The sequence below is a fragment of the Centruroides sculpturatus genome, unplaced genomic scaffold (genome assembly GCF_000671375.1).
Source record: "Centruroides sculpturatus isolate CEXI.00-Female unplaced genomic scaffold, Cexi_2.0 scaffold812, whole genome shotgun sequence".
NCBI lineage: Eukaryota > Metazoa > Arthropoda > Arachnida > Scorpiones > Buthidae > Centruroides > Centruroides sculpturatus.
Genome location: NW_019385039.1, coordinates 56,257 through 82,641, shown reverse-complemented (window position 1 = coordinate 82,641; position 26,385 = coordinate 56,257). Strand labels below are relative to the sequence as shown.

The 26,385-nt window shown below is 30.1% G+C and overlaps 1 protein-coding gene across 3 annotated transcripts in view; it reads left to right on the top strand.

Moving 5' to 3' along the window:
• The window catches only part of LOC111633745 (arfGAP with SH3 domain, ANK repeat and PH domain-containing protein-like), a 100,582-nt gene that overhangs the window by 21,370 nt on the left and 52,827 nt on the right, over positions 1 to 26,385 (top strand). For all 3 annotated transcript variants that reach the window (XM_023378357.1, XM_023378354.1, XM_023378355.1), the window contains exons 4-9: positions 1,044 to 1,105; positions 4,185 to 4,259; positions 7,385 to 7,434; positions 9,430 to 9,505; positions 20,754 to 20,807; positions 22,087 to 22,172. In XM_023378357.1, the coding sequence (XP_023234125.1) occupies positions 1,044 to 1,105; positions 4,185 to 4,259; positions 7,385 to 7,434; positions 9,430 to 9,505; positions 20,754 to 20,807; positions 22,087 to 22,172 (403 nt within the window). The remainder of the gene's footprint in view (positions 1 to 1,043; positions 1,106 to 4,184; positions 4,260 to 7,384; positions 7,435 to 9,429; positions 9,506 to 20,753; positions 20,808 to 22,086; positions 22,173 to 26,385) is intronic.

Below are 26,385 nucleotides of genomic sequence, written 5' to 3'. Positions count from 1 at the left end.
CGAGCATTCTAATTGTTTTCGTGGCTACTTTGAATGCTCTTTCAACAATAATCCATTTAATGGTTAAATTTTACAATTGGGACTCTTCTTTTGCTTCTAAAAGCTCATTTTAGAATTATAGATTCCTCCATCACGATACTATCTATAGTGCGGGTGCCGCCATCTTTCTTTCACTGTCGTTCCTAAATGCCTACAAACAGCAGCGCACTCTCATTGCAGAGCGACCGCTATTAACGAACACATTCAAAAACTGTTACCAGTTGATGATGCTCATGCTGAGATCATCATATAGAATGAATAATCCTCTGGTAAAATATTTACTTAAATAATAAATAAGTATTTTACCTATGAAAAAGTGAATAATAAATTCGATTTAAATAAGGATTTAACAGCATGTTTTTTAATTTTTGGAAGCTAGCCCTTTTTTTTGCACTAGTTCTGTGTTTCGTATAACACGGCAATTTTTTGGAACGTAACTCCCATGTTATACGGGGTTACCTGTACTAATGTTTTTGGAACAACAAAAAAATTTATTTAAATGATATATCATTGGAAGAATGGAATTAATAGAGCATTCCAAATTTAAAAAATCTCTGCCAACATTTGATAGGTAATGTTTGTAACATGAAGCAGGCCTCTGAAAGAGTCCAAAAATGTTTGTGGTAATAAATATTCATTGCTGAAAGTGTAAGAAACGTGTGGTGTTAGTAAATATTTTAATTTCAATTATTTTCTAATATAATTTTTTTTTCTAAGCTGAAGATGATTCAAATGCTTTATTATTTGACTGAAAATGCTTCTTTCTTTTATTAAGACTATTGGCTAGCTGAACAAGTAATAATTTAATTTATTTATTTGTAATTTAACTTATTATTAAAAATTTTGATTTTGTTTTCTTTTGCATATTTTAAAGCCAAACTTCCACTAGATCAATATTTTTAATAAAGGATAAAATAAAATTTTAAATGTTCATAGAAAAGTTTAAATTACTTAATACATTGTTTTATTTGAAAATTATATTTGATTTTTATTATATTTTTAAGGTGCTGCTTTTATAAAGTTTTCCATTGTAACCAAAGAATTATCAGCTCTTATGAAAACTTTGGTAAGATCAAATTTATCATGTAATTCCATTTGCTTTTACAGTAGAAGTTTGGAATTGTTCAGTAAAATTCAGCATGCTAGTATTTTTTGAATTGAAATTTGTTTGGACATTCGGTATGCTAAAGTCCCTGGTGGAAATTAAGGAAAAGGTGATTGTTGTTGTGTACATTGCTACATGTTGGGAGGTTGACCATGAAATTGAGGGCAATGTGGTCAAGAAAAATAACTTATTACAATACCTTGTGTGTATTGGGTCAGACACTTTTACTGGTGTTTTCCTCTGCTACATACACATTTACATCATAATCACCAAACAAAGTTGGTACAAACATCTTTTGGGATTGGATTTGAAAGCATCATTTGATATTTACAGGTTTCAGAAAGAATTCAATCCTCAGTAAGTCTGTTTGGTAACATCTATAAGAGATGCTTTAACATCCATACATTGCTTATCAACTTCCACTCGGTAATAATGTCAGAATTTATGCAACATATGTAATTTGATCATACAATGGGAAGAGATGAAAGTGGGATAAGTAGCAATGCATGAAAAGAAAACACAGAGAACTGAGTGTAATAAAGAAAATAGAAATCATCAGACAACTAGAAAAATGTGATCTGGCCAAAAATTATGAACAATTTTAATTTCAGCTTGTTGAAGAACTATGATTAAAAAAAACAAACAAAAGCTGTTTTTTAGAAAAATCAAAAATTACTGAATTAGATGCAGCTTTGTACAAAATACTCTGAAGGAATACCAAATTATTGGCTCAATGATCATTTAAAAATAAAACAGTTTCATGCCAAAATTAACATTGTTGAGGCATATTCTTTATCCAGTGGTTGTCTTCAGATTCAAATAATGGCATACAGTAGAACCTCGATTATCCGCCCTAATTGGGGACTGGGGTTGGTCGGATAATTGAAAAGTCGGATAACCGAAAAGTATGAAAAAATCCATTACAGTAGAGTCTCGATTATCCGACCCAATTGGGGACTGGGGTTGGTCGGATAATTGAAAAGTCGGATAACCGAAAAGTATGAAAAAATCCATTATTAGTGTAGTATATTATTATATCCCATGTAATTAGTATATTAGATAATAATCGTTGCTATTGTATTGTTAAAAATTAGAAAATTAAGCTTCGTTTAAATACTGGCTCCCTTTCATGGTCGAATAAGTGTTGCCAGCTAAAACACGTAAAAATAATATTAAAGTAGCCAAGACATAGCCAAATATTGTAGCGCCACATCACTAGCGGACATTTGAAATTTGCCGACTAGGACGGTCGGTTAATCAAGGGGTCGGTTGATCGGGGGGGGCGGATAATCGAGGTTCTACTGTAGCATTTGTAAATTGGATATCTGTGGAGAACAAAGTCTGGTCTGCCAATCATATTCCTGCAGAGGAATATCAGTGTTTTTGAGGAATTTGTAGATAGTAATAATTTATTGCTTTTTCAAGTATACAAGATAAATGTGAAATTGGGTTGTGGCATTGCACTGTCATGGAATAGTGTTTGCAAATCTATTTTGAAAAAGTTATGGCAGAAATGTTGGTCTGCTGTTATGCATCATGACTATTTATTCTATGATGATGACTCTTCTGTTGTTGATGAAGTCCTACTGACAACATACAAATGATTCTCAAAATTACATTTGAGAATAATTCAATGGTGCACTTTCCAGAGAAACTGATGAGAGGCTACATGTAGATAAAAGTGAAGCTGTTGTGGAAGATTTGACTTGTGTTGAAATCATTGAAAGCATTAAGAATGCACAAAGAGCTGAAGAAACAGAAAAGACAAAGATAATGAAGTGAATGAACCGCCTGGCATGAGACAACTGAATGCATAAATCTTGTTAAATTTGCAGAAAGCAGTTGGCATTACAATGTATTCAAAGTACTGAATTTCCATATCATGCTATACAATTTCTATGCAAAGAAAGTGCAGGCTACAAGCAATTATACATCACAGATATGTTTGAAAGTGTTCAACAATAAATATTGTTAGGACACTTTTGGAAGGATGATGATGACATTGACGACACAGTCCTAACAAATGAATCAATTTTATCAATGTCTCAAAAGTAGTTAGGAGGACCTCAAACTTCTATTCAGTGTAATTTGATAAACTATATGTAGTCTTTATTTTATTTTATTGAATGAACATTGCTGTTAAGTGAAATAATAATGAACGTGCATACATTGCCTCTCTTTGGGGCTTACAGTACATATAGTCTGTCAGCTTTGTCATACATATGTAAAGGCATAATATACAATCTTGTAACATATATATTTATATATAATAAAGGATAGAGACTAAATAATTTCAAATACAATATTTCTTATATGTAGTGGTTAAAAAGCAAATTTTTTTTCAAATAATGGATTGTTTCTTGGGTGTGCAAGAAATCTGTTGTTTGCAATATAACAGATTTTCAGAACAACAGATGATTTTTGGTTGCCCAAGAAATCTGTTAAAATGATATTCTACTGTATATGGTATGCCTGGAAAATAAATATTATCATGTATGCACAAGAATTATTATAAATGTTATTTTGTGCAATTATGTGTTCATTAACTTTGCAGGTTTTTCAATTAATACTGTATAGTTTTGCACTGTATCATCTTCAGATTGATTAAAGAACATGTATAAACAAATTGGAAGCTTACAGCAATGTATGCTGATACTAAATACATAGCAATGTCTACAATGTTCGGATTGCATATAACTTACTGAAGTTTTGTGAAAATACAAAAGCATTCGTTTATCCAGCAGTTTGATAATCCAATGCCACTTTGGTCCTATGGGTACTGGATTAACAAACTTCTACTGTGTTAAAATTTTTTTTGATAAATTGTTCCAATAATTTATTTTTAATATTATGAACTATTGATACATTTTAAGAACTTGTAATGAAATATTTTGATTTTAGGATGATATGAGTAAAATTTAATATTTAGAATTTAACCATAATTGTTAATGTTTTTAACATGTATTGATAAAAATATTATATTTGAATTAATATATATTATTTATTAAATAGTATATGATTTATTTAAATTAATTTATAGATGCAAAATTTAAACAACATTGTTATGTTTCCTCTGGATAATTTGCTCAAAGGTGATTTGCGTGGAGTGAAAGGGGTAAGAATTTTTAATCAAAATCAAATTTTTTTCAACTTGTATTACTAAATCATTTTAGTTTTTAATTATATACTTAACAGTTGTACAGTGCAACATTGATGATTGTTTTTTCAGGGAATGGAAAACAAAAACAATAAAATAAGGAGAAACAATAATACTAGAAAACTATTAAAATTATAGATAAGACAATTTAATGATTATTATTATTTGAAATACACTTGAACCTGTCTATCTTGAATCTCATGGAAATAAAAAAAATTTCTAGACAGACAGGTTTGAAGATATAGATATTCTGTTTAGAACATTTCTCTGTTTTGAATGTTCTATCTGTGGAGCAGCTGTTCACTTGAGGAAGGCTTCTCACTGGCCAAAAACTTTTATAATTTTTATTAAATATTACTGGAATAAGTATGTAAGGTGTTTAATGTGTCAATGCCAATTACAGATTAGTTAGATGAGCTACATTATTATTATAGAAGAACTCCAGGAGCATTTTCAAAAGTGAAAGAATTGCTGGAAGCATTATCTTACAAATGGAGGTTACTATTTTAAATGTCAAAAACTAATAACTTCTATATATAGCTGTTTAGATTTTTAGTAAAACAGTCAAAAAAACATTTCACATACACACACACATACACACACACACATTATATAATAATACAGTGCAATTGAAAAATCATGCAACCAAACATGTACAGTAGTACATAATGGGACAGAATTGTGTTTACAAGGATTGTCATAATGTCAAATCACAATGTTTTTAGAACAGGGTTTAATGTTAAAGATGATGGTTACAGCATTGAACTCTGTGTTCAAAATGGCCACATTCTTCCTGGATACATGCTCATTCTCTTTTCGTAAGTGTCAGAAATGAAGCAAATAAACAAATCTTTTGTGTATAGACATTTTAATTGGGTACAGTTACAGGTAACAGAAAGAAAGACTGAATGCAAGCAGACAACATGCCACACAGATGTAGTGGATAAAAAAAATTGTAACCTATGACTTAAAGAATGCAAAGTGCATCAATGGTACATAGTGTCATCTAATATAAAATATGTCCTAACACACAGAGATCATGTTTTTACTTTCTTTCACAATAAGATTAACCATCACTTCAAATAGAGTTGACACTGGCACATTCTGAGCTTAAAGTTAGCATTGCTAACTTTAAGCTCAGAATGTGCCAGTGTCAACTCAGTCAAAAACAGTGTCAACAGTTGATGAGCTTAAAGTTAGCAATGCTAACTTTAAGCTCATCAACTGTGTGGGGGTTACTGCTCACAACAAATATATGATGGATCTGGGGAAAAAACATACCACTTGCAATACAAAGCAATTACCTACTATAGTCCATCCAGACTTCTGCTTTTTGAAGTCAACATGCAACATGAGTCACAAATCACAAGTGCTGCTGCCTGTTGAGAAAAATATTTGGTGGTTATGTTGTAGATGATAATATAGATATTTGAAGATTGGATTGCACAACTTTTTGATCATGATGTATAAAATTTACAATTAAAGTTGAATTGAATTAGATAAACCATGAATATAAATAACTATTTAATGTCCAAATCACAAAAGAATTATATTGAGTTAAACATTTCATTCACAATTTAAAATTGTTGTAAAATTTATAATGCCAAAATTTAATATACAAATACATGGAAATCATCATTGTACTGTTTTAATCAAAAGTACAGGGTGCAGCAGAAAGAACGTTCTGATTTGGCAGAAGCATTGCTTCGCTCATAGTAGAGGTACAGCAGTGGGCGTGGTCTCTTTTGATTTGTTTGCGCATGCCATTTTTAGTTACCATCATGGCGTGGAGCAGAGAGCATCATGCTTTTGTTGTTGAAGAGTTTGTTACGAATGGTGAATCTGTGATAACAATGCAATGGGCCTTCTGAATATGCTTTCGCTTGGGCATCATGATCTGGTTCCAGCTGCACCAACAATTCGTCGTTGGGTTTCATATTTTAGACGAACAGGTTCAACTTTTAAAAAAAGAGTCCTGGCTGCCCTAGAAGTGTAACAAGACCGAAAGATGTGGCAGCTGCAAGAGCTTCCATACGGCAGTCTCCCAAGCGATCTGCACGCAAACACACAGCTGCATTAAACATGTCTGATCGTAGTCTCTGCAGACTTTTACACAGCTTGCTCCACATGCATCCCTACAAAATGATGTTGAATGATAAGGACTATCCAATCCATAAAACTTTGTGTCAGGTTATTCTGCAGAGCATTCCCCCAACAGCAGTACTGATCTCCAGTGACTAAGCCCATTTTCATTTATCGGGGATGGTCAACAAATAGAACTTTAGGTACTGGTCTGACAGTATTCCTTGAGAACTCCACCAGCGACCACTCTGTAGTCCGAAAGTTACAGTTTGATGTGCCTTAGGTAATTTTGTGTGTGGGGTTTTTATTTCTTTGAAGAGGGTGGAGTTACAGTGACAGTAACATCAGAGTGCTATTGTGAATTGCTTGAGAATTTTCTTCCTCCATTAGTTAACGGTTTACTCAACGATCTTGATCTGAAAGATATATGGTTTCAGCAAGATGGCGCCACATCGTATACCTCTAGAAGGTCACTTGAAATTCTCAGAAACTTGTTTCCAGGCCATCTTGTCTCTTTACGGAGTGATATTGGTTGGCCACTGCATTTGCCGGATTTGTCTCCACGTGATTTTTTCTGTGGGGCTATCTCAAATCAAAAGTGTACCAACACAGACCAACAAATTTGCCAGAACTCAAGGCAGCAATTATGCAAGAAATCATGGCAGTTCTGCTGGACATGATCTGCAGATCAATGTAAAATCTCCGAAAGAGACTTTAAAACTGCATTGACATTGACGGTCACCATTTAACTGATGTACTCTTCAAAACCTAATGGATGACAATGGCATACTGTGTACTTATTAGGTATAAAAGATTTCTTTCTCTGTCTTCCTTTGTATTTTTTTAATTGTCATTCCAAATCAGAACATTTTTTTCTGTCACACCCTGTATATTTACTGTGAGGTTATAAAAGATAATAATATATTAAGTTGTTTGCTATAATTATTTTAATTATTTACTCGGATTAGTGTTGTTGTTATTAATGTTTTTCTTTCTTTCAGGATTTGAAAAGGCCTTTTGATAAAGCTTGTAGGGATTATGAAACAAAAATGTGAGTTAGATTCTGTAGAACTAATTTGTGTGTGTTTGTATATTTACAATATCATAATACAACACAGCACTACAGCACTTCTACAACACTGTTTTGCTGTAACACAATTGAAAAATTGGGAATATTCCCTGTACAACAGTTTCCAGTTTCATTTTAATACAGTTCGAGAATTTGGGAAATTGTCTGTACAAAATTTTACAATTTTTAAGTGCAAACTCCTTTATTCAGGATAAAGATTTTATAGCATGTGTAATCTGTTTGGTATAAGCCCAGAAATTTTAGTACTAAGTTAAATCGTGCCTTTCCTTTGTCTCCTCTTAACAAGTGTAATACAATCAAGGCTACTGTATTATAAAAATGTATCAAAATTTGTTGTTGGTTATTTAGTCAGAAAAGCTTTCTATATGAGAAATGAAGCAATCATGGAAGTAATGCATCCACCATCAAAAATTCAGCAATTATTGCCATGATGTTGAATGTGTAAGTTGCTCTTTCTATTAAAAAGCTTACTCAAAATATTCTCAGAATTTTATCAAATAAATGCATTTGCAACAATGTTTACATAATATTGTTATGAAGTAAAGAAAAATTTTACAAATTGCACAGTTTGTACTATAAAAATTAATTTTTATATTTTTGTTGTGCTACATTGTATACAAGAATGTGATGCATTACAAGACATGTCACAAACAAATGCAACAGTCTATTTGAAATGAAATGAAATTGAATTTTATGACTCAAAAAATGAAGAAAAAGTGGAAAATATAAGGAATAGTGTTTTTATATTTTCATTTTAAATGCTATTGTGTCAAATCATGCTCATTATGTGCCATACTTGCAAGAGTTATTCCCATGCAATTTTCTTGCAATTTTTTGTTTTTTGTACATTTTTTACATACAAGTTGAGTTACATGGCATCCACTGTGAGACTTGAAAGATTTTTTTTCAAAAGTTATTCATGCAGTGCAAAACATGTCAACTGCATGTCATCTGGGTTATAAAGTTAGGAACCTTCCTAACTTTACAACCAGATGTCTACCTAGGCATTTTTCAGATTTTTTATGAAATTTTAAATATAAAAAATGTTGAAAAAGTACTATGGCATCTCTGACATCACTATATTCCTCAAAGTTCATAAACTTACTGTTTTAAAAAAATTTTTATAGTGTTGGAAGCAGTTTTATGTCTTTTTATTTTTAATACAGTAGAGCATCGATTATCCGACCCCCGATTAACCGTCACATCGGTTAACCGACCGTTCTAGTTGGCAAATTTCAAATGTCCACTAGTGATGTGGCATTACAATATTTAGCTATGTCTTGGCTACTTTAATATTATTTTTGTTAAATTTTTGCGTGTTTTAGCTGGCAACACTGGCTCGACCATGAAAGAGAGGCCAGTACTGTATTTAAACGAGACTTAATTTTCTAACTATGAGTGGTTGTTTGTTTTGTGAGTAATTTTTAATGATACAATAGCGACGATTATTATTTAAAAAAAAAATTTGTTAGGCTTAACATCGATGAAAATTCAACGCAAAGTTGGTTAATAGCGATATACTAATATACTAATTACATGGGATATACTAATATACTATACTAATAATGTATTTTTTTTTTCATTCTTTTCTGTTATCTGATTTTTTCAGTTATCCAACCAACCTGAGTCCCCAATTGAGTCGGATAATCGAGGCTCTAATGTAATAGTTACCACAAAAATGTTACTTAATAGTTACTGTATCAATATATTTACATTTAATTTTCATTGACACAGCAGTATAGTGCTCTTGTAATCCACATATGAGATTTACTTTTATAAACAAAGCAGAAATGTTTCAAAAACATGGAGATAAACAATTTTTATATAATAGAGCATGCTCTTATTTGTGCAGAAATATAGTATATGAAATATATACTTCAAAATTTTAGTAATGTTAATAGTAATGTTGATTATTATTATTTATATAAAAAATACTTTTATACTTTTTTAATTCAGGGCTAAAATTGAAAAAGAAAAAAAGCAACAAGCCAAAGAAGCTGGATTAATTCGAACAGAAATATCTCCTGCTGAGGTGAGTATTAATTAAAATTTTTAGAGTTATTAATTTATACAGATCTGTAGTTAAATATCAAAAAGAAATATGATGTAAAGTATGATAACTTTACATCATCAGATTTCTTTTTATTTTAAAAATTATCATCAGAAATTAAAAAAGCCATTCTTTTTCTGAAATACATTTTGAATATCAGAAATGGAAAAATAATAATAGAATCATCTAAATGCATTGTTAAATTGATAAGTAATATTTTACAAAAGCTTATTAAGTAATCTTTTCACTCTTTATAATACATCTGGCTTTCCTTTTAAGATTGTAACTTTGTATGAGAAACAACAACCAAATGTCCAATCTGGAACTGAGATGAATCATCATAAAGCAGACATCATAAATACTTCTCCAGCAATTGCTTTATAAAAAAATGAATGTTTTCAACTTACTTAAGAAGTCGTCTTCAGAGTTTGCTGCTGAAATTGAATAGAGATTTTAAAGTGGAATGCATCAAGCATTCTATGATGTATTACAAAATATGAACAATCTTTAACTGCTGATGAAGGCTTAATTAAATTAAGAAGCCTTCTTCATCAGCCAAACCTGAAGATGGCTTCTTAATTAAACCAAAAACATTTATTTTTCATAAAATGATTGCTGGAAAAGTATTTATTGTATCTAAGAAATTGTTTTTAGAGTAAATGATACTTTCTTAACTAGACACTAATTTTCTGTACTATAATTTTTATAAATTCTCAGAAAATAGTAAAGTATTAAGCTTTTAACCTAAGTTTCAGGGTTCAAGTTTCTGTTTGATGGTTGTATTTCTCTGTTTGTGCATACAAGGTGGAAATTGTTTGAAAGAAAAATACAGAGACTATAATAGCTAATGTAGACTAAATTATGATAAATACTTTCTAATCAATTTTTAATAATTTTCTTTGTTTACAATTTTTCTGTGATGTGTTGTATGCAATCTTTAGATATTATTACAGCTTCAACATAGTAATAATAATAACTTAACGCACTATTCCAGCACTGTTTTAGTCTTTCAACAAATCTTTTCAGCTCACTTCATAAGCTTATCTCAGTTCTGTCTATAGTTTGAAATTTAAAGTTCCAAATTAGAATGTTAACTGTTTTATGCATGTTCATATAAATTTTAAATTTAAATGGTAGAACATCAGACTTTTACACTGTTCTGTATTTTTTAACTCAGAGAATTGTGTGATACTCAATACACAATATGAACTCAGATATGATAGTTCATATTGTGAAAGCAATAATTATAATATTTTCCAAATATTATTTTAAGTTGTGACCATGTTGTTGAGATGTCTTGTCCACTACTAAATTCAAATAAAATTGAATTTAGTAGTGTATGTGTATTGAAATCTACCAATGGATTTGGGTTCAGATTGGTTGGATGTAGTGCTTCTAGTAGAGGGCTGTCCGCTACCATTTTTTTAATTGCTTATTTATTTTATAATTTTTTTGAATGAAGCCATGAATCAGTGTTCTCTTGTAACTGTGAATAGAATTTTTTTTGTATTCAGTTAAGTTCTTTTCTGATGTTTTTTGTATCATAACAGTGCCTGAAGGAACATTGTACCTGTGCTCTAAATGCTGTGATTTTGTATTGGAAAGCATCACTAGAGTTTGCAGGGATGAAAATGGATGATAATCTGGCTTAAAGTATAACTTGGTGGTAACACTCCTATCTATGAATGTCCCCCCACAATGTTTATGTTCAACCTGATGTTAGTCATTATCAAGATAATAAACTAATGGAGAATTGTTTAGAAGGTACTACATACCTTCTAAACAATTAGGATAGGTTTGGATCTATACTTCCACTCCGGTGGAAGGAGTAATAAAAGGGGAGTTTGGCCAGGCAACGCATTTTTTCGTGTTATAAACTAATTGACAACGTTACTCTATTCTGGTTAGGACTGAGATCAAAACAGTTTGATCTCAAGTATTAATAATTGTAAGTAGAATATCTATGAATGTGATATTCAAGTCAAGAAAATGTACTGAGGCATTGCCAAATTGGTCTAGTTTCAATTTGAGGCTGTATGGATTTGTTAAATATCTCTAATAATTTATTTATATCTGGTTTAAATTTTCACATGATGAGTATATCATCTATACATCTCATATACAGAATGATGATAGAAACTCAGGTACTATTTTTTTTTTCGAAGAGTTCAAATCAATAATTCAAGTAAGTCAAGTGGATTGCCCATTGGTACCTCATTTTTGTATATGTATGTTGTTATATTTAAAAAATGAAGTACGGTAGAGCGTCGTTTATCCGAAAGTCGGTTATCCGAAACGTCAGTTATCCGAAAGAATTCCAGTCGGCAAATTTAAATTTTTGCTAGTGCTGTGGCACTGCAATCTTTGGCTATATCTTGGGCCACTCCAATATTTTTTTTGTTGATGTGTGTTTTAGCTGGAAACACTGGCACTTTTGTGTGGTGTTTTTCTCGGGACTGTGTGTCCTGTTGAATCGAATGTTTTTGATACTAGATTAACTTCTAAAGTATAATTTTTTTTGTTTTTATATTTTCAATATATTTATTTTGTTTGTAAAAAATAAAGAAATAATTTTTAACGATACAATAGCCACGATTATTATTTTAAAAAGTTTACGTTAGGCTTAACATTGACAAAAATTCAATGCGAAGTGACATGCAACGGAGAAAAATTTCAACATGGGATATTTTTTCGTACATAATCGGTTATCTGAAAAATAAGTTATCCGAACAACCCCAGTCCCCAATTGATTCAGATAAATGACACTCTACTGTAAAACATAAGATATGGGATATTTCTAAAATATGTTTGTGGTTTGCATGGCTTGTCTCTACATATTTAAATAAATAATCATGTACAGCATAGAAGCATGGTTGTGATTTAATTGAAGAACATGGTGAGATAAAATCAAAAATACTGTAGTAATGTATTCATTGTGAAATATAGTCAGCTCACAATACTATGAATTGCTAGGGGAACAGTAGTTAGTTCACTTTATTGAAAATTCATATTAATGATTTTTGGGGTTGAGGTTGTATGATTTAGGGAGTTAAGGCTTAATAGATGATCAAAATCTCTAAATTATAATTTTTTGAATTAATTAATTTACTAAATAAAGTTAAATAAGACTAAATTTATTTTAAAAAAAATGATTTTCAAATTCAAAAGTATTTTAAATGATTTTCAAATCATGGTATGCATTCCACGATATGCAAACTAGCATATGTTTGAATGGGACTGCATCCATTTAAAGGGATGGGTTTCCTTAAACTTTAATTCATATTTTCTGAGTACAGCAGAATGGTCTGCTAAAATCAGATGTTTGAATTGCTGTACAATTGGAGGATTCTTATCCTTTTTATTTGTCAGTGATAAATGGTATGTGAATTGTTTGTTTACAGTATTTAATTAAAGAGGAGTGATGATGGTAAACTTTTTACATACAATCAGAGATTGAACTTGTCTTCACTTACTAGGAGATGAAAAGCTATTCTACTCAAAATAGATCATTTATTACAGTACCACTTTTTATTGTTTACATCAAAGTGTAAAAAGCAACCATTATTGGTAATAGGGTTATTTCTTGGGGGTTGTGAAGGTAATTTACAGTTCATTTTAATGAATTCTGGTAAAATTTTCATTCACTTTATCACATGAAAATTAATGTTGTAACAATGGTGTTTTGCCAGAATAACAGCAAAATTTGTTTTAACGAAAGGATTTCCTTTATTGGTATTCGTTTTAAAGAAGGTATTTGAAGTATTGGTGAAAGGTATTCAGGAGAAATTTGGCACTTCTGTTTTCTTAATGTGCATATTATATATATAATGTACATACTGTTTATATTTTATATGTTTTCCAATGAATTTCAGGAGTTAGGAATCAAAGTACAATAATTTTATTTTAGTTACTGATGTGGAATTGAAAATTACATCAATGATATGGTTGTATGCTTTTCATCTCTATGCTTTAAAAATTGCATTCCACTGAATGGCAATGGCGTACTCAATGGCAAAATGCTACTGATCTGTTTGGAGTTGTCACACATCTGAAATTCTGTCTTTTAAGACAGCTATGTTGGAAACATTGCCTTAATAAATAAGGCTGTTAAGGTAGTCTCACAATCAAAAGTCATAGGGATTTGACTATGGAAAATATGGTGGCCATGACATTGGAAATGATTGACTAATCATTCTCTTGTGTGAAAAATGTCAATGTAGTTATGCTTGTGCATTTAATTTGAAGTGTGAGTGCACCATATTGCTTAAAGTTGTGGTGTTGAGAACATTTTTCATCTGCATTTCATATCTAGAGGCATTAACAGAACATGTCCTGTCCCAGATGCAGAGTTTCTTCAAAAAAAAAAAATAAGGAAAGTGATAAAGAATGCTGTAAATTGTATTATATTGTTACCTTTGGTGAGTGCAATGGAATTTGTTGAACATGTGTGAATTTTTATCAGACTAAATACAGCAATTGTAAGTGTTTACATTATCAAATGAGTCTTATTACTTCACATAATTTTCCAGGGTTATGCATCGTCAACTGTCATCCAAGCTAGTCATGGAAAATGTTTTCTGCTTATCATTATCACCAGAAACATTCTTGACTGTGGGATATCTTGTATGGACAAAAATGAAAGATTTTTGGCACAACTTTCTACACTCATGTAGAGGCATGTCTAATTCCCATGACATTGCACTTGCACTATTTTTGCCGTGAGAATTTTCCAGCACTTTTTTTTGTCATAGAATGCAATGGAATGGAGTTCCACCACATTTTTTTCGATATATTTTAAAATTTTTAAGAGAATTTTTGAAAATATGATGTTTGGTCCATGTTGAATTGCTCTGTTGAGCACAGAAGATCAGCAACAAAATTATTAAGATGGTCCTGCTCTTGCTTGTGTGCTGAATCTTGTGTATGATGCATGCGTACTGCAAACTTAGTTTGTGGTGACTGACATACTGCTCAGCTTGTGTTTGGTGTGTCATGATTTGGCGGCAATGCAGGAATTGCAGTGCTAATTGCAACCAGTGACTGTCATTTCAACTGTTTTATATTTCACTAGTAGCCTGGGACACTCCCTAGTGGGCGTTCTAGCAGCATTACAAATTCCTGTATTAAAATATTACCTTCCGGAAGTCCACTATATAATTTTCGAAACTATCTGTTTTTTCATTATTCACTCCTAGTGCACATTACAAGCATTCCATGACAATGATAAATTCCTATTACAAATATACTGAATTATTTATATTGTTATTGGCCAAATGAATGATGATAATTTATATTGTTAATTTAAATGTTTGAAATATAACACACGATATTTCGTGTGTCACACACATGTAACGTTATGCCAAAAATGGGTGCCTCTAGTGCCCATTTTTGGCATAACGTTACACGTACGGACGGACATGGGTTATATATGTATATAGATTGTACAACTGATTTCGACTGTTTTGTATTTTGTTGCACAACTGATTTTTACTGTTTTGTATTTCATTGCACAACTGAATTGTGAGGGTGTGTGTACAGTGAATGAATTTGAAAAACTTGAAAATTTGTGAAAGGTAAATAATTTTTTTATGGTCAAAAATAGTTGGAGAAAGGAAAATATTTTTAATTTTTAGCGTAAACCTGTGACCCCGTATTTAATAATGAAAGAAATCACTAATTACTTTTCACCCACCGGTCCTGCTAATAAAAAGGCCAGAATATAAACAGACACAGACAAAATCACAGAACACATGGAAATAACGACACCTGTTAATATTTCTGAATATGATGTTGAGAAGTAATGTCAAACTACAAATGACTGGCAGGACTGCTGAATCATTTTTTTTGTTCATATGAACAAAACAATGATTTTTGCTTGAAAAATGAATGGCTCTGTGTTTGCAAAATGAAACTTGGCTGTATGCCTTGTAGAAAAGTTGGAACTCTTGGATTTGAAGCAAAAATAGGAATGAATGTTAGCAAAGAATGGGCCAACAATGAGATAACATATTCCAGCAAAGATAGAAACCAACAGTTGGTGCCACTTCGAAAAAAAATTTTTAATTACGAAGAATCTGCTTCACATAAAGCAGCATTAAAAATAGTTGCTGAAAGCAAAAAAATGATGCTTGAGAATACTTTTGTAAAGTCATTATCTCATGAAAAACTAATAACTGAAAAAATTTTTCAAACTGCTTATAAAATAGCAAAGGAAAAATCAATCATTTCATCATTTTGAAACAAATTGATTTGCAAGAACTCAACAGAGTTGAAATGGGTCGTATTCTTCATTCTACAAATGTGTGTATTAACATTGTTACTTATATAAGTGAAGAAATGAAGAAAACTGTTGTTAAAAAAAATTGTTGAATCCAAGAATAAAATTTCATTGATAATTGATGAATCAACCACAATAAGCAAAAAAAGGTACCCTCATAGTATATGTTCGAAGTTGTATCGAAGGTACAATAATACTGTACAGACGATAGTAAACTCAACTTACCCGTCTAAACTCTTCATAGCGTGTAATTAGTTTGGCTGCTCGTCTACTGTTGGTCCAGATTCGACCAATCCTGTCGCAACATGAGTTGGCGATGACGTTTTACGCGTCCCTTTTAGCGTCTTTATACGAATACTGTCGCAATTTTTTCACCATGTTATAGGAATCCACATTATAGGAATTTGCGTTACAGTGGGGTCTACTGTATGATCAGGCAACATGAGCACAATGACTTTACATGTCAAAGAATTGTGAAGCATGTTCTATGATTCCTTTTAAACCCAAAATTTGTTAGAAAATGTATGTGATATGCATATTAAGGAAAGAGCAACACCAAATTTCTTTTTAGTGGCTGAATTTTGAAATTAATTTTTTTCCAAAAATCAAAACCACATACTCAGAAGTATGTATATCAAATTTGGTTAAGATTTGTCCAATAGTTGTTTTTGCAAAGAGTTCTTGAACATTTATTCCTTAATTATGATTAATTTGTTTACATGGTGGTTAATCTGAAAATATAATAAAAAATTACTATGAAAGAATTTCATATTAACACATTAACACTTACTGTGCTGGTCCAGTTGATTTAGTTCTTACCTGTGTGCTGGCTGATTTTCCTAATTTTACTGTATTTTCTACTGAAGATAGAAAATGTTACACTGAAGCTAGGTAAAAAGTGTAAACAGATTCTGATTTGTTGAACATTTCTATATATTACACTCAATTTTGATGTATGTGTGCAATATTTTAATTAATTGCATTGCAATTTTATTTGGACATGTTTTGCAAATAGACACAACGTGAAAAAAATTGAAAAACATTATAATGCTTATATTATATGTCATATTTACTAAGGAAACATTGCTAATTTAAGAATACATTGCTAATTTATTTTTCATAATGTAGTAGTGTATGATACAATTTAAAACACGGGGTTACATCACATTCAGTACACTGATACGAAGTGTCTTTTCTGGCTGCTTTTCCTGTTAAGTACTTCTGCTTATCACTGCAAACAATGCATCTTCTTTGGGCTTTTTTTTGTCCTTTTGATATCTTTACTCTCTCTAAAAAGTGTTTTTTTGATAATCTGGCAATTTTTTTATTTTCAATAGGATTATTGTTGATATTTTCTCCTGGAATTAACACTAAAGCAGAACATATATCGTATAAATTTAACAGTTATCTTTTTTAGTCATTATTGTATTATGCAAAATGCATGCATTTGTTACACACATTATTATTAGATGAAAAGTTAGTTTTTTCCACCATTTCACAGTTTTATGTGAAAAAGCACTATCACAGCCTCTGGTCAACTAGATCAACTCCTGCTTTGTGATTGTTATAGTCAATAATAGCGACTGTTTTTTTTTTTTTCAAATTATTTTTCCCTTTCTTTTGAACTTGATGCATGTCTGCAGTGTGTCTGGTACTTATCATATATACATCTCTTTTGTCTTTCCATCATAAAGCTAATATGTTATTTTTACGGTGAAATATTTGCTCTCCTTTTTTCAATTTCGCTTCTTTTAGCGCTGTTGGCAGGCCTTTTCTAGTTTTCATTACTATTCCTACCATTCCAGTATCTACTTCACTCAAATATTCTGCACGTGAAATACTGGTATAAAACCGATTAACGTATACTGTATGACCCTTATTTGATAGTGGATCGACTAATCTTTTTACTACAGAAGCAGCTGTGTTTTCAATATTTTGGTCTCTGCTGTGATAGACTTCAAAATTCCAAATATAACCAGTGTTGGCCTCAGCCAATACTATATATAACTTTATTCCGTATTTATTTGGTTTCTTTGCCATGTAAACTTTGAAACTGACACAACCCCTAAATGGACACATGCCTTCATCAATTGTCAGAGCCTCTTCAGGATAATATGTTTTTTGAAATTTGTTTATTATATTATCCATTAGAGGCCTCTCTTTGTATAAAGTATCAAAGCCTTCTTCTCCTTTCTTTTTCTGTTTAGAATTGTCATTCAGGTGAAACATGGACAAAATATTCAAAAATCTATCCGTTGACATTATATTAGGACAAAAATTACAACTTATTACTGGTCTTCACTCCAATGGCTTATCAAATCAGGCTTTTCATTGATGCTCATATGCAGTATAATTGCAATAAATTTTTTTGTTTATGCCAAAGTCAGAGTTTTCCACAATTTAAATCTGGAATTGGGGCTTAGAGCATTTTTAGATCTAAGAGCTATAATTTTCTGCCTTGCATACATGTTTGTTTGCTCTAATATTTGAAATGACCTCTTGATCAACATAATGATTAAAAAAAATCAATAAGGTCACTAGTTTGATCAAGGCCAATATTCTTCTGAAGACCATGATCACCAGTGTACACAGTAATATTTGGTACCTGATCCATGTCTTTCCAGTCCTTATCACTAGTAGATTGTGCACTCACCCTAGCTCTCTTTCGTGGATGTGATGGTAAAGCAGATGTAGAGGGGATGGAACTTACACTGCCATACATACACGAATCTGACTCTTGATCTAATAATATAAAAATATAATATCACATACTTTTTAAACTATATATCTACAAAGAAAATAAAATTATATGGCTTACCTGTACTTTCTTCACTTCCAGATGAACCTAAAATGTATTCACTATTACTCTCATCACTTATATCAGTATCATTATCATTATATTTGTCTAGTTCTTCATTAATAAATTGAGAAATATCCTCCTCATTACGTCTTTGAGCCATATTTAATACTTTCTGAGAGAAAATAATAAAATAAACGAAATAAAAAAGCCGAAGTATAACAACCGTAACAAGAACTAAACTCGAAATCGAACTGTAAAAGTAATCTTAACAACAAACTCTTCGTTTGAATTTCTGAAATTAATATGCCCTCTAATGGTCAAAATAGTAACTAATAAACACAAATAATCCTTTCACGTTTTGCTGCATATGTAGTGATACGTTTTAAAACCAAAGATAACAAGATATTTCAAAAAAATGTAATATTACGTTTTTCGTTTTTTGTGAAGGAATGCGGAAAACGTAATTTTACATTCATAACACGGTAAGTGTTAACTGCCCGCTGTAATATGATATTTTGTGTAAAGGGGGGCCAAAATGAGAAAATTTGATATTTAATATTTTATTTTAATGTAAATAAAAGAGTTGATATATAACAGTCATGAGAGGGGAGATGATAAAGATATGTGCATGTTGGCAGGCAGTCGTATGGCCTTGAACGGGAGACTACTTCCCCCAGCTATTTATTTTACAATCCTCTGTAATTAGAAGTCCTCCCCTACTTAAAAGGTTTTACATCTTTGTGTTAAAAGTATTTCACACTTTGTTTCCACTGCAAATGTTGTTTTTTTCTGTAAATATATATTAAAACGTACTTATATACATTGATTTTTTTTTGTAATATTATTTACTTTATATGCAATAAAAGAGAATAATTAAACTAGTTTTCGATATTTTAAACTATTTACTATTAAAATAAACCACCTATCAGATATAAAATAGATTTTTATTTAAAAAAAAAACTATGACCGCAGACCTTGAAACACTTCATGAGGCCATATGACGCGCCAGTGGTTGTAGCTAAGGGACGCTCTGGCCATCTGACCATTGGTGTTCCAAGCCAAGTGCATAGACGTCCATGAGAGGCCACCACTAGCATGCAGAAAAACGTCTTAAAAAATTTAACCAGGATAATTTAATTTTGAGTGAAACTACATTGTTTAATTGAAGGTGTGCGGTCGTACGGCGCTGTAAGGTCGTATGCCGTACGACCGCTGGCGCGACGGATGGCAGTTAACGTGTTAAAATTACATCTGGTTGTTTGTATGTGTATTCTAAAAACTTTCCTTGTTCTGCCACCATAAGTCTATTTTGTTTATGCTCTTTTCTTCGTGATTTTCAGATCTCATATGAATTGTTAAATTTCAAATGTAAAAACCATCTCTGTAATCCAAAACAATATGGTAGACATGTCTCATAGCAGTTCTCGGTTAGCAATATGATTTTATTTTCTAATTGAATTACATACGCATTTCCAGTTGGTGTAATATGTTCCAACCTCTCCTCAGTGAATTCTCCAGTATATAAATTACAAAAAAGAGAGAATACACTTTCCTTATTCCTGACATTATACAGGTACAAACCTAAAAGCCATAAATAGGTACATTATATATGCTCGAAGATATTACTATCGTACTGTTAAAATACAACAATGAATAAAGATATACTGTTATCAGGATCCACATTTCTTTAAAAACAAATTGGTTTTTGGAGAAATGTGGATTTTCAGGGGTTGGAACATATTACACCAACCTGAAATGCACATGTAGTTCAATTAGAAAATAAAATATTGCTAACCAAGAATTGCTGTGAGACACGTCCACCATATTGTTTTGGATTAGAGGCGGTTTTACATTTGAAATCTAACATACAGCAAGTCAATTATATAATGAATCAATTGTTAAATTTATTTGTGTGTGTTAATTCTACATTTTTCTTTTCTTCTCTTTCCTAATATTTTACTTTTAGTAATATTAGTAAGATTACAGTTGCTATATCTGTTTCTTTTCAAGCTCTTTAATTTTAATGAATATTTTTTTAGTTTTAAATAAAATTTTTTTAATAATTACATAGGAAGTAAACAGTTTAGTAGCATTAATTATATGAACTACCTTTGACTTATTTGAGTAAAAAGTTTTAAAAATTTTAATTTTAGATTGCTGATGAAATGGAAAAAGAAAGAAAATTGTTTCAGCTTCAGATGTGTGAGGTATGTGGTTTCTTTCTGTCATATTACAATTTTTTGTTAGTAAGAAAATGCACAAGATCGGATAAGTTAATGAAAAGTCAGATCACTAAATAATGGATAATTTCAGGCTGTAACTTGGCTTACATTAATTATCAATAAAAAGTAACTTGAGAAAGGCAAGCAGTTAAGATGCCTAACTAACAGTAAAAATGCCACCAACCTATAAATCAGTTACTTTATATCAATAATTAATAGTTTACTAAGTTATAGCCTGAAATAGTCTTTTGTGAACTGATTATTATAAAGTTTGGACTTGTTCATTTATATATTAGTGAATAAAAAGTTTAAGTACAATTTTGAGTCATTAGTTAACCTGTTTTGTGGGTATTCCCAAGATATTCAAGCTGATACATAAAGACCCAGACTGGTGGACCTGAGATATCTTGTTTCTGCATTAAAATGTTTTTAACACTAGATATCACTAGTCATCATAATTTTTATATTAAAACTGACTTCCAACATATAATTTTTTTTTTGTTTTTACATTTTTTAATATGTCTATTTTGTTTGTGCAAAATAAGAAAATAATTTTGGACAATACAATAGCTAAGATTACTTTTTTCTAAAACGTGTAATTTTCGTTAGGCTTAACAATGACAAAAATTCAATGTGAAGCAACATGCATCGGAGAAAAATTTGAACATGGGATAGGTTAAAACAGTTTATCAAATAAGGCTTCAGTTTTAGAAAAAAGTTGATATTGTCATATGACAATGTATAGTCTTATTCTACAATGACAATTAAGAAGCTTTATCAAAGTAGGAGTGCTAAAGTGTTTTTCTTATTTTTTTTCATTTATCTATTTTGGACTTGTTTTGGAAATGAAATTGATGCTAAAAAGAGGACAGTTAATAAGATATTAAATACAAGTTGGAAATGAATTCTATAACAGTTTATTTAAATGAATTTAAAAATATTTGATTTTCTTGTTACTGAGTACAAAGTATATAATTTCTCAAAGAGATTATTTTGAACAATATTATAAACTTTTTATTCTAATATAGTTTTTATCATAATCATATTAATCATATCTTTGAATACTATGATTATATCTTTAAAAGATACAAACAGATAATGTACAAAATTGAATACAACTTTAAAGTTAAAATTATTTTTGAAAGTTGTTTTATATATATATATATATATATATATATAATAATTTATATTTATTGTTTAAAATTTAAATTAATAAGGAATAAAATCATTCACCTTTATACTTTTTATATTGACTTTGAATTAGTACCTGATCAAAGTAAACGAAATTAAAACAAAAAAAGGTGTGGAATTATTACAGCATTTAGTAGAATATTACCATGCTCAAAACAAGTAAGAAAGTTTTATGTATTATTAAATAATTCATTAATGTTTCTTTGTAAGTTTGATATATACAGTTGAACCTATCTATCTCAAACATGTTTAACTCAAAAACATCTTTATCTCAAAATAAATTTTCTCTAATACAGTTTAAATTAAATATATTTTGCATGTTTATCTCAAATAATTTTCTTCCAAAAAAATGCTATATATTAAATTATGGACTGAAGTGTCAATTACAGATTCAAAGCTCAGCAACTACATTTTGATAGCATAAATTGTAGTTGAGAAACATCCCAATCTTTCTCATATATCAATCTCTTTCAAGAAATTTTTTTCCATGAACTCCCTTAAATAAATATAGACTTTATTTTTTTTTTTTTAATATGTTTTTTTGTATTTGTAAAATTTTCAAAATGATAATAAATATTTTCAAAAATTTTAAATGATTATAATTACAGTAGAGCGTCGTTTATCCGAAAGTCGGTTATCCAAAACGTCAGTTATCTGAAAGAATTCCAGTCAGCAAATTTAAATCTTTCTAGTGCTGTGGTGCTGCAATCTTTGGCTATGTCTTGGGCTATTCCAATATTATTTTGTTGGTGTGTGTGTTTTAGCTGTCAGCACTTGGCACTTTTGTGTGGTGTTTTTCTGAGGACTGTGTGTTGGGACGTGTCATGCTGAATCGAATGTTTTTGATACTAGATTAACTTCTAAAGTATAATTTTTTTTGTTTTTATATTTTTCAATATATTTTGTTTGTACAAAATAAAGAAATAATTTTTAACAATATAAAAGCCATGATTATTATTATAAAAATTTTCATTATGCTTAACATTGACGAAAATTCGGCGCAACGCGACACGCAACAGAGAAAAATTTCAACATGGATAGGTTAATATATTTTTTCGTACAAATTCGGTTATCTAAAAAATAAGTTATTCGAACAACCCTAGCCCCAATTGATTCAGATAAACAATGCTCTACTGTACTAAATCTTTAAACAATAATAAAATATTATGTATACATATACAATATGTATTTAATGTGCTCTTTGATCCCTAAGGGATCAGTATTGACCTCATTGAGAAATTCTGTAGTTCATAGTTGCAATTAACACTGCTTTTCTCTGATTGGCCCCTAGTTTGGCGTGCATCTTATTGGTTGAAGAAAGTTGGGGATTGGCAACTATTTCTGTTAAATATGTCAAAAATGTTTTATATATATCTGATACAGGTATGTACTATAATTGCTATTGTATTGATAAAATGTCATACTTCCAATCAAACCAATTACTCTTTACTGTGTATTAACCTGTATATCTCAAAACCTGTTTATCTTGAATTTTTTCTCATTCCACTGAGATTTGGGATAGACATGTTCAACTGTATTAGATTTATTTTTGATGTTTTTTAAATCAAAAAAGTTTTACTATTAAATAGAATCAGTTTTTTTAAAAGTTTATTTGTTGTAAATACAGTCAACCACCCTATAAGATATAGATACGTTCCAATTTATTAGGAATCCGATTTCTTACAAGTCGTTCCAATCACAGCCCGACACGTGTCAAGTTTATGGACTATGGCTGATTGAAAGGTTTTCTTCCATAAAATTAATCGATTCTACACTAATCCGACTCAACATTTCCAAAATACGTATATTTTTTTGTAGTTTTATAGGAATCGTAATTATAGGGACCGTAATTATAGGGGGGTCGACTGTATTTTATTTTATGATATAAATAAGCAGAATTCTAATTATTTTTAGGCTGCAATTTTAATGGCAGACCTATACATTTTTAATGTCTGTTCAGACTTTGTTAATTTCAAGAATGAAGTGAATGAGATTAAAATCAAAACCAGATATGGAAAGCTTAGAGCCAGAGTTCTGATTAACTATATACAAACTTTCAGTATGGATTAGAAATTTGTATATAGTTAATTGGGGCTCAAAATTTTCACTTTTCTATATAGAGCAGCAAATTTGATATAGAATTGATCCTTATGATAAATTGAGATCAATAATGTAGCACTCACCCCCCCTAAATAGTCATGTCATGTGATCTCATATTTTTAAAATTTAAATTAATAAGGAATAAAATCATTCACCTTTATACTTTTTATATTGACTTTGAATTAGTACCTGATCAAAGTAAACGAAATTAAAACAAAAAAAGGTGTGGAATTATTACAGCATTTAGTAGAATATTACCATGCTCAAAACAAGTAAGAAAGTTTTATGTATTATTAAATAATTCATTAATGTTTCTTTGTAAGTTTGATATATACAGTTGAACCTATCTATCTCAAACATGTTTAACTCAAAAACATCTTTATCTCAAAATAAATTTTCTCTAATACAGTTTAAATTAAATATATTTTGCATGTTTATCTCAAATAATTTTCTTCCAAAAAAATGCTATATATTAAATTATGGACTGAAGTGTCAATTACAGATTCAAAGCTCAGCAACTACATTTTGATAGCATAAATTGTAGTTGAGAAACATCCCAATCTTTCTCATATATCAATCTCTTTCAAGAAATTTTTTTCCATGAACTCCCTTAAATAAATATAGACTTTATTTTTTTTTTTTTAATATGTTTTTTTGTATTTGTAAAATTTTCAAAATGATAATAAATATTTTCAAAAATTTTAAATGATTATAATTACAGTAGAGCGTCGTTTATCCGAAAGTCGGTTATCCAAAACGTCAGTTATCTGAAAGAATTCCAGTCAGCAAATTTAAATCTTTCTAGTGCTGTGGTGCTGCAATCTTTGGCTATGTCTTGGGCTATTCCAATATTATTTTTGNATGAGTTATATAAAAAAAAAAAAAATTGTAAATGCTAATAACCAGTAAAATGTTCATCAAGTCCGATCCCACTCAAGATAAGAAAAGCGACCCCTCTCTATCCCCATTCTGTTGACCTTTATCCACCAAATTTCAACAGCATCAAGGCCCCTAATACACAAACCTCTCTACCAAATTTCAGAAGTTTACGACAAAAGACACTGGAGTTATTAAGCTTCAAACTGTGTGAACTAAATGGTGTCCTCACACACACCAACATTCATATATACATTAAACCCCCAACTTTTCTGCACTACTCGATGTTTAAAGTCCCCGAGTCAAAAATGGGGATCATTTTTTGACCTATAGTTATACTTTTCCTGTTTACATATAACAGTCGGGAATTAAAAGTGAAATTTTCATTGGATGAGCTCATGAGAATCTTGAATTTTATTGGTGCTTTCAGAGAGGAATAAAGCTGTTTTCCTTATGAAGAAATTTCATTGAATACAAATGAAATTTAGGGGAAATTTGTGGCAAATTTAATTTTAAATGATTCAAAATGTAGTTTTAAAGACGAGGTATAACTTATAAAAAGTGGAATTTAAGCTTTAAAACATATTTTAAAGTTTTATTTATTTATATATGATTAATAATAGAAAAGTTACTTTTTAAATAAAATCTCATAACAGCTGGAAAAGTTATACAACTTGTTGCTGGATTTTTTCAATTAGAGATCATTCATATTAAAGTTAACACATTCTATTTGGGATCATAAGCAGATATGTAAATTCCAAATGGTTAAAATAGCAAAATTTATAAAATTTTGCTATTTTAATAAATAAAATAGCAAATTTTTGGTTGGTTCAATTTTTAACAATCCATGAAAAAACCTTTTTTTACGCGTGTTATGTCACAATTAAATTCCACAAGTACTTTTGACTTCCACCGAGGTCTGCTTCCACCGTGGTGACTGGCCGTGTTTCGACNCAAATTTGATATAGAATTGATCCTTATGATAAATTGAGATCAATAATGTAGCACTCACCCCCCCTAAATAGTCATGTCATGTGATCTCATATTTTTAAAATTTAAATTATATATATTTTTATATTTTGATTCATTCTGAAAATAGATATTTTAAATTGAAATATGATCTAAAATTATAGTCTGACATTATGACGATGTCACAATAACTAATTTCAATTTTATATAATTATTATTTGATTATATAATCAGAAGAAAATAATCAGTATAAGTAATTTTGTAATTATTATATTTGAAAGAAATATTGTTATGAAATTTTTGTTAATTTTTAAAAAATGAGTATTAAAGTTTATTATCAAATCTATGAAAAAAATCTTAAAAAAAAATTCAAATCAAATAATCACCAGACACTTCAAAATTAGTATTATACTTATCTAAAAGCAGA